This window comes from Montipora capricornis, chromosome 3, assembly GCF_036669925.1.
Source record: "Montipora capricornis isolate CH-2021 chromosome 3, ASM3666992v2, whole genome shotgun sequence".
Classification (NCBI taxonomy): domain Eukaryota; kingdom Metazoa; phylum Cnidaria; class Anthozoa; order Scleractinia; family Acroporidae; genus Montipora; species Montipora capricornis.
In genome coordinates, this window is record NC_090885.1 from 47,028,189 (window position 1) to 47,038,188 (window position 10,000).

Here is a 10,000-nt window from a genome sequence, read left to right on the forward strand (position 1 = left end):
CCTTTTTACTGGGTTGCCAAACCCAGTCGGAATCTCAATTTCATTTCGTGGGTTTCTTTGTTATTTTTTTCCGTGTCGGGAAAAGGCTTGCCTGTCACTCCCCTGCTAAGTGGTGTCTTTGTGCATAGAGTCTTCTGTGCGTATTTTGTTAGGTTTGAGGGGGCTGGGGTAATGCGTAGCTTGCTCTGCACAATTAACCTGTAATGACGTGGAAAGTCATTGTTAACGCGAATGGCGTTTTAGTACATCTTTAAAGAAAATATACCCATATGGAGCTCAAGAATGGAACGTCAAGACAGGCGGTGAAACGTAAAGATCTGGAATCTTAAAAGCGACGAGTAATGGACTTCGACAGCGTGAATCTTTGGCCCGTCGAGCCGAAATCAAAATGAGCTGTACTTCTAATATTTCGCCAAGGTGGTGTTACGTACAACACTGAAACCAAATGGAAATTTCTCTGGTAACTTACGGGTTCAACAAAGACAGAGAAGGAAACGAACACCACAAGTAGATCTGTGATCTCTGTTGTGTGTCTCACAGTGTTTACTGAAGTCGCATCTGTTTAAAGTTTGCCTGTTTGTCTGGCAAGTAACATTCATTCTGTACTCAACTCTGCAAAGGTTAAAAAAAATTGGAAATGTGAGGGTGAAAAATTATTTGAATGAAAGCTCTCTCTTTTGTGCGTTATTATTTACAGTCAAGGTTCTTTAGAAAAGGGTTTGATGTGAACTGTCAGAAATTTATTTAATTGGATATGCTTTGTGATTGTGTGTTTCGCTTGCACGCACGCAACTGAAATAGGAAGGGTTTCTTGCCTCTTATAGCAAATATGTTGCTTGTTTCAAGAAATGTTTCGGTGGAAAATATTTCTGTGAAATTTCCAGCTTCTGTAAATTTATCATGTTGTGTAATTTTCGAGCTTAGCAAATTTGCATACATGTGTTGAAATGTGATACGGGGAGAATTTTTGTGGTAACGCATAAGTCACGAAAATAAACAGGTCTGTTGGAAGCGTGCTTGAGTTTCAACAAAATGACCCCCAAAATCGGCAAAAGATTGTGACGCTGATGAATAATAAAGTAGGTGCTATTACCAAAACGATGGAATTACCTGGTGATAAATAACCTTGTTTTGGAGAGTAAATTTTTGATTTTCCAGAAACAATGGTCAACCTCTGAGAGTTGGGCGATTGTGATCTTTGTGTTGAATGCGCACATTTCTTGTCAAAATTTATAACAATTGAAAGAAAAAGAAAACTAACAAAAACAAAAACATGGTATCTAAGCATCATTTAACACAGGTGCTTCACTGTTTCGCAAGTAAACATGCCGCGGTAACTTGATCACTGCGCCCGCTGAATTCGATGTGCGATTTACTCAGTGCAGCCAAAAGTACAATTATTGCAACAAAACAACTAAAATCTCCCAAAATATTTTTCGCTGATCGTAACTTTTTATATTCGTGGTTCAAAATTAATGTTGTTTTCATGTCGTAAATTTTGTCACCGATGGCAAAATATTTTATTCTCAATTGACCGTCCTGAAACTTCCGTCTGCTCTTCTTAAAAACTGTGTATCCATATTTATTTACTTTTACATCAATAATTGTTTTGCATAAATCAGGCTAACAAAATCTGTATCTTGCTTGGTTCGCATTTGATAGCAATAAAATAATTATAATTTTCGGTCCTAAGCTTCTGTTACTGAGTGATATGTTTCTTAGGTCACCCATCCAGTTAATAACCCTGTCGGACCCCAGAGATTAACTTTAACTTTCATCTTTTGTTTACAAAGCTGTCAGATGCTGTCAGTGCACGCTTACACTTGTGGTGGAAAGAAGTTGCATGATCAACATGTCAGCCCAGAAGCCAATGTTTCTCGATTCCCTTTTATTTTCTTCAATCTCTCTGGGTTCAGTACTTTGCTAGTAACCACATGCCTTCTCAAGGGGCTATTTATCTAAGACTTCTGCCATGGCGCTACAATGATAGACAATACCAAAACAATATCGTGTACGGTTAGACCTACATATTACGCAAAGACAACTGTCAACATGTCATCCCAGAAGACAATGTTTTTCACTTCCCATTTATTTTCTTCAATCTTTCTGGGTTCAGTACTTTGCTAGTAACCACATGTCTTCTCAGGCTATTTACCCAGACTTCTACCATGGCACTACAATGATAGACAAAACCAAAACAATATCGTGCACTGTTAGAGCTACATATTACGCAAGGACAACTTGAATCTCCTGGAAGACAACACACAGCTCAGTTGACATTATGGAATAAATCGCTGTGTTACTTCACTACCACAGGTAAGCAATGCGTGTCAATTTTTTTTAAAGAGGACAGGAATTTCTTCTTTCTGACAAATGATTAATTAATTGGCCGGTAGCCAGGTTTTTAACCTCAGAAAAGGATTTGTTTCATCGTACGAACGTGCGAGGACTTGTGAGCCAAAGGGACTCTGCTGGTATGACTTCTGGGTGAGCCCTTAAATGGTCTTTAATGACCCCCAACTTGAAAAAAATTGCCTGGAGTGCTGCACGTACCACAGGCAACCCAGTGCACCCTCACAGAGGGTCTAGTTCTGGACCTAAAAAAGGCTTTCGATGCTGTTAACCATGAAATCCTCTTGAAAAAGCTATCATATTATAATGTAAAAACAGCAGCAGTTCATTGGTTCAGGTCTTACTTAGAAAATTGGAAACAAGTTTGTTACCTTAACTGTGTGAATTTGGCATTTAACTTAATAACATGTGGTGTTCCACAAGGATCTATTCTAGGCCCACTCCTCTTTCTAATCTAAGTTAATGATATTTCTAAAAGTCTTGACTATGGAGTGGCAAGGTTATTTTATTTGCTGACAACATAAACCTAACGTTTTCGGGTGGTAGTTTGCCTGTTTTGCAAGATAAAATGGCCAAAGATCTCAGGGGAATAGCATCTTGACTTGCGGTAAATAAGTGAGTGAGTGAGTGAGTGAGTGAAGCTATTAGTCTCTCCCCTAGGGGCTTTTCAGGACTAATTTACAATGTTTTTTGGGTGACTTTAGCCAGACTGCTTATTACACAGTTTACAATTACCTTGTAATTTTTATTTTAGGAAGTGAGAGATGCACCCGTCCAGATAAGGTCAGACCACAACACCAGGGACTACGTCCCCTACTCTTATCGCATAGTGAGTGGGTTCTTTAACGTCCCATACTATTTAATTTCCAACAAGGGTTATGAGATGGGACCTCCGGTTTACAGTCCTTATCCGAGAAGACTTGAAAGTCTAACCATTTGCAGATGTAATTACAAAGGTAGCACATTCTCCTCAATTATTTTAAGACCTTGAGTGTTGGTCCGGCCGGAGTCGAACTCACGACCTCCCGCATGACAGCCCGATGCTCAACCAACTGAGTCACCGGTGTTCAGCTAGCCCTGAACGTATCAAAAACTGATTTTATGGTTATAGGCTCTACACAGAGGGTGGCTAGTCTCGAGGGTGACATAGCACTTTCCTTGTTTAATACTGAGTTGGAAAAAGTGTGCTCTGTAAAATGCCTTGGTTTCAAAATTGATGGAGCCAAGCTGTGGAACGAGTTACCTAGCAGTTTAAAGGATGAAACATCGCTGAAGAACTTTGTGCATAAACTTGATGATTACATTATTAGCACCAGTAAAGGTTCATACAATTAGTTATTCAATAATATTGCAATGTAATAATCATTTTTAATGAAAATAGTATATACATGTAGCTAAGATTTACTTGTTCAGATTTTCTGTAAAATAAATTCTAATATCTTGTATATTTTAATTTGATAGATGAAATGGACTGGTTCCTTTACAGAACTTAAATCGTTTGTTGAAGCTCATCTTAACCTTCAGGAAGGTGAATGGTCTCGAGTGAACAACAACGGAGGATTCCATGTGTTGAAGACAAATCATGTTACAATCTTGCTCTATCCTGGCACTCAGACCCTCTCTATCCAAGGAGTAGACCGGGATATTGTAAAGAAAAGGATTTTACATATAACTGGAGAAGATAAAGGAGTGAGAGAACTTCAACAAATTCAAGATGGCGGCATCGAAAACTGAAGTACAGGTGAAGAAGAAGAACCTGTGCCGACCGAGGAAGACTCTCATGTCTCAGATGATGACAGAGAGGTTGACATTAATGGTAAAGTATTTGGAAATTCCATGGCAGAAGAGAAAAGCAGCTGCTTTGATTGCACTTGAAACAATAAGATACTCTCTGAAATGAATCGAAGAACGCCTTTGATTGAAGAAATGTTAACCAAGTTATTCAGCCAGTACCAAGACAAACTTTTTGCTCAAATTAAACAATTGGAAGAGGAAAGGGACAGCCTTCTCACAGTGCTTCGTTTGCTCGAACAGGATTCTGAAGACATCAAAAACAACTAGAATGAGGAAGTTGAACACAAAAAGAGAGAACAAAATAAGAATTATGCAAAGCATGGGTAATATACAACTGTCCACGCCAACTCTAATGAGCAGAATGTTTCCAAACAAAATGTTGTGGTTGTGGGTGACTCAATTACCAAGAATATTATAGGTTCCTAAACTCTCCACAAGCCATGTTGTCAAGATTCTCCTTTCCTGGAGCAACTATTGAGGACATACAGGATTTTATTGAACCTGTTTTGAAGAGGAAGCCCCAAAAACTCATCCTGCATTTGGGAACAAACAATCTGAAGATCGATAAACCCAAGGTTACTAATTAAGAAAAAATAACGTGAAGCTGGTTGATGAAATTAAACAGGAGGATCCCAGTGTTAGGATCGCTATATCGTCCCTCACAAGGAGAGCTAAGAACCCCTCATTCTATGTTGGTAAGGCGGTAAACAGTTCTCTCAAATCATGTTGCGAAGGCAGAAATTGGGATTTCATCTCTCATTATAATATTGATGACAGTTGTCTTAACAAAGAAGGGCTTCATCTAAACTTAGCTAGTAATTTTAGAAATTATATAAATTATGATTATTGATTGAATAATGTTGCCGATGCAAACAATAACTTAAGTCATAATGTGATTCCGTAAGAATGAAAGTAAAGGATTTATGATGGGTTGCCTAAATATTAACAGCCTCAATAGACATTTTGATGAGATAAAAGTCTTTTTAGTTGATAATTGTCTTGACATTTTAGACATAAAAGAAACTAAGCTCAATGGTTCTTTTTGTGATGAACAGATAAGTTTACCAGGATTCAACTGTTTGCGTAGATCGAGACAAATTTGGAGGTGGTGTCTGTATTTACATGTATGTTCGGGATAGTGTCATGTATACAAGAATTTGTGATCTGGAAATCAGTGATTTAGAAATGATATCAGTTGAAATCAGAAATACTAATTCTAGACCGCTTCTAGCCACAACTTGGTACAGGCCACCCAAGGCACGAGATGAATGCTTTGAGAAATTTGAACGATACTTGCAATCTGCCGATAGTAAATATTGGGTGACCTGAATTGTAAAACATGGAACCGACTCTCCCATGAGTATCATACGATGCAGCTCATTGATATCCTTGACACCTACATGTATCAATTGTTCCAAACCATTCAAGAGCCTACTAGAATCACTCGAGCGATTAACTCATTAATTGACCATGTCATTACAAATGCCCCACGAAACATAATCCTTTCTGGAGTATAAATTATCCATCCTCAATAAGTGACCATAGAATTATTTATGCTGCTAGGAAAATTGGCACTTCTAGAGGGAATTCAAAATTTATTGAATCTCGCAGTTTCAGACATTTTGACGCAACTGTTTGCCAGTCTGATCTTTGTTATGTTAGTTAGCTTGCTACTGAATTTGTAAACAATGCAAATGATTACTGGGCTCAGGTAAAAAATGTTTAATTTGAATGTAATTGATAAGCATTCACCTTGTACAACAATCAAAGTGCAAAATAAACCTTCACCATGGATTACCTCTGATATTAAACAAAGTATGCCCTCAAGTGATAGGCAAAAAAAGAAAGCAATGCAATCTAATTTGCCTGAGGACTGGACTATTTTTGAAAGAATGAAAAATGAAGTGAACAAGGAGGTGAAACGAGTCAAAAAATCATATTATCAGAGGGAAATACTAAACAGAGAGGGCAATGCCAAGGCACATGGAGAGTTATAAACAGTCTTATGAATCATAAATCAAAAAATACACAGATAAATGAGATTAAACCGATATCAGGGGAGCTCTTGCCTAGTCCAAAGGATATTGCTAATTACCTAAAAAAACATTTTTCCGAAATTGGTGAAAGACTTGCTTTACGAATTCCGGAACCCCCTGATGGTATCAGTTTTGAAACCTTCTTAACACGAAGCAGGGCTCGACACTAACTGTAGCCAACTAGCCACAGGCTAGTGAAATTTCAGTTTTGGCTAGTAGATTCTGAGCTTCCACGAGCCATTGGTGCTAGTAAATATTGTGAAGCAGTGGAGTTCTGGACGAAAACAAAAATGAAAATTATGTCTCATGGATAAGGCAAAAGAAGAGAATAAAAACTAACAGCAGAAGTTACTGCCTGTTCAAAAAAAAAGGAACTGAAGAGGACACCAACACGGATTTATTTTATATACAGTTTTCCCACGTCTTGTTACATGTACACTGTAGCAATGCAAAAGCGAGGAAACAACGATATGCAAACAGAATTGTAAACTGTTTCTGATTGTTTGCGATCAATAGATGATATTTTTGTGCATGTGATACGTTTTGACGAATTAGAGGCAAACATAAGTAATAAAAGTGGCGTCCGAGTACAATTGTGGCAATGAGGACACTCCTCAAAACAGTGAGAATCTAATGAATATCATAAGGAAATACCCTGCAAAACATACCTGTAGTAAAGTTCTTGATCACAAAGAGCCAGTTCCTACAGTATAATTTGACACTGGCTACATGTATGCTGCAGCCCTTGATGCTCCTCGAAAATGTATCAGACCCAGAATCGGTGACGTCTCTCGACACTTCCTCTCTGCCTCCTTCTTCGCAACAACTCCGAAATAATAGGAAGTTAAACATGACACAAAAACTGATTCCGCTTTTACTTTTGCGCCCTTTTCTTACAATGTCACAAGATCAAGTTGCGTAAGGCAATCATGCATATGGAAAACAGGATCGCAAACACAAACAAAAATTGACAGTGTTTGCGATAGAGCAAACACAAACTGTTTCCGACTGTTTGTGCCATTGTTACATGTATATGGAAAGAGGTCACATCTTGTTTAGAAATTAAATCCAAATATAAATTATTTCAAATTAAAAAAAAGAAAGATAATATGAAGCGACTTATACAACTCTTTTACTTCATGTAGGAATGGTGAATCTCACATAAAAGGAGAGAAAGCTTGCTCGCGAGCACTGTGGCCCAGTTAGTCTCGAGCCCTGACGAAGTAACACAAATTTCAGACTCTCCTTGTCACGGGTACCTATTATTGTCGAACGCCTGCTTGAGGAAAGCGAACAACTTCCAATTCTGTTCTCATGAGTCCCTATTATGTAAGAACAACTCCCTCACTAGTAAGAACGACTTCCCTTTCAATTCTCATGGCAACTTCACGGCTACTTAACGGCTACTTAAAGGCTTCACGCCTCAGAACGACTAGTCGTTAGGAACGTTTTAGCGTGAGAGGTCACAATTTTCTGTGACCAGGTTGCTGCATGTCAGGTCAAACCTTGTCCCTGGCCTGAGGACCAGGCCATCCAAATGCCCAGTCCCATCTGCTGGGAATGTGAGGACAATGACTACCGGGACATCAAGTACAGGGACCAATTGTTGTGAAGCATTCCTGGACTGGGCCACCAGTGTGGCTGAACATGAAGAGATGCCTTATAATTGGCTACTTGCTACAGTACAATGTATATCAGCCAGATATACTACTCATTAATTTTATTATTGTTTAACAAAAATTTGAATACAAATAAATCTAATGGCCATCAATAACAAAAGACTACATACATGCACTCCACACAAACACATGCAAAAATTGGTGCATGCGTCTGTGCTGGACGCTAACAGTGAGCTGCACTGTACATGTACATGTAGTTTAAAACGCACTTAATGGTTTGCTTCCATGTATGTCAGAGCAGTACTGTAGCTCACAATAATGTTATGCATACATGTATGTGTACATCACAGTTCTTGACTGATGCAAACAATGGTCATTTTTAGACTAGAGACGCATAATCCATCCAGATGAATTATGGGTGTCTCATGTTAGTGTAGTGTAAGGGCAGGACGAAATCTCTCTGGGACAAACTTCTGTTAAATTTACCTAGTTTAAAGATGGCACAAGACGTTTAGTGCATCTTCAAAGTTATATTATATGTACATGTAAAGTGGATAATTTGTTGAGACACAGTATGCATCTTGTGCCTGTCTTTCTACCTGACAAACTTAACAGACGCACAAAAAAGGTTTGCCCAAGTTTGTCCAGATGCATTACATGTACAGTATGGGTCTCTAGTATAATAACGGCCAATGCCATTAAACCTTTCACTGACCACTTGGACAGTACTTGTATAGGGAGATGTTAACAAAGTCTGATTAGAACTCATCATACATGTACCTGCATTTTTATCTCTTCACATTCTTGAATCTTTGCATCTCTTTCAGTTCTCATTCTTTGAACAGTTTCTTGGCTTAGCTCCTGTATTTTCTTCATTTCATTCTTGACATCTTTGAGTTCTTTATTCTTTTCTTCAAATGTCTTGTGAAAAAAATAATAAAGTTAATGATGATCATCGCAGCTACAGCTGAACTACCGGTAATAAACACTACATGTACTTGAGCAGTAACAGAAGGAAAGCTGAAAATTTCAGACTTGAATCCCGTTCAAGCCCTGACTTTTGCAATACCAGAACAGTGCTCTACCAGTTGACCTACATGTACAAAGCTATCTGGGAGCTTGTCATTATGTGAGTTCATATTGAGCCCATAGAGGATATAGATATGACAAAAGTTAATGAAAGCCACATACATGTACAGTTGAACCTCCTGTAAGCGACCACCCAAAATGTCAAGCCTACATGTAGGTGGTCGCCCCTTTCAGAGATGGTTGCTAACAAGACGAACTCAGACCATATAGAGTCCAAATTTTGCTCCATTAGCATATGGTAACTACAGAGACTTACCCCATGCCCCAATGCCCTGAAATAAAAAATAAACCCGTGTAATAACTTTCGCTAGTCCAAAAATATTTAAGCATTCCAAAGACTATATTTGGAGTATTATGGTTCGCTTCTGACAGACTACCTCTCTTCTAGAACCAAATTTCTTAAGAGAATAAAGGCAAAGTGGTTGTGACCAGAAAATGGTCCAATAGAGGATTTTCATTTTGTATCCCAGTATTTGCGGTGCAGGGGATAACGACAAATCTGAAAAGGAAGAAAAGGCTGAAAAGAAAACAGAAGTATGTTATAAGACACATACATGTGTAGTTTAACATGTATCAGAGACTTCATTCAAGATGGATGAAAAATTGTATTGATTGTGAAAGTGGTTGACGAATCACCATTTACGTGTGTTTAATATGTACTGTTTTCAGTGCATTTTTATTACATTGGTTTCGGTAACAACATCCTGTACATGTACCTGTACCACCTCAAGGGTGCGGCCCTTGATTCTGTAAAGGAAGCAACGTATTTAGGCATAACCATAACTCACAACCTTCACTGGAATAAGCACGTCGCTGACATCACCCGTAATGCCAATCAAATCTTGGGCTTGCTGAGGAGAAACCTGTATTTCTGCGATCAAAATACTAAGGAGGCAGCTTATGTAGGCCTAGTACGACCAATCCTGGAGTATGCCAGCGCCATCTGGGACCCTCTAACTCAAAACCTAATCCAGGAGCTCGAGAAAGTCCAGCGTCGGGCTGTGCGATTTGTACATCAGATTATCTTAATTATGAAGAGGGAACAATTACACGTCACCTATTGAAATTGGGCTGGAAACCCCTAAGAGACTGCAGAGATGCAGCCACCTT

General features: G+C 38.6%; 1 protein-coding gene across 5 annotated transcripts in view; it reads right to left on the minus strand.

The window, feature by feature from the left end:
* The window catches only part of LOC138043289 (centrosomal protein of 83 kDa-like), a 229,491-nt gene that overhangs the window by 206,252 nt on the left and 13,239 nt on the right, over nucleotides 1-10,000 (minus strand). For all 5 annotated transcript variants that reach the window (XR_011131224.1, XM_068889483.1, XM_068889484.1 and 2 more), the window contains one exon: nucleotides 8,582-8,722. Coding sequence is in view for 4 of the 5 variants with exons in the window: in XM_068889483.1 (XP_068745584.1) it covers nucleotides 8,582-8,722 (141 nt within the window). In the remaining variant the exon portion in view is untranslated. The remainder of the gene's footprint in view (nucleotides 1-8,581; nucleotides 8,723-10,000) is intronic.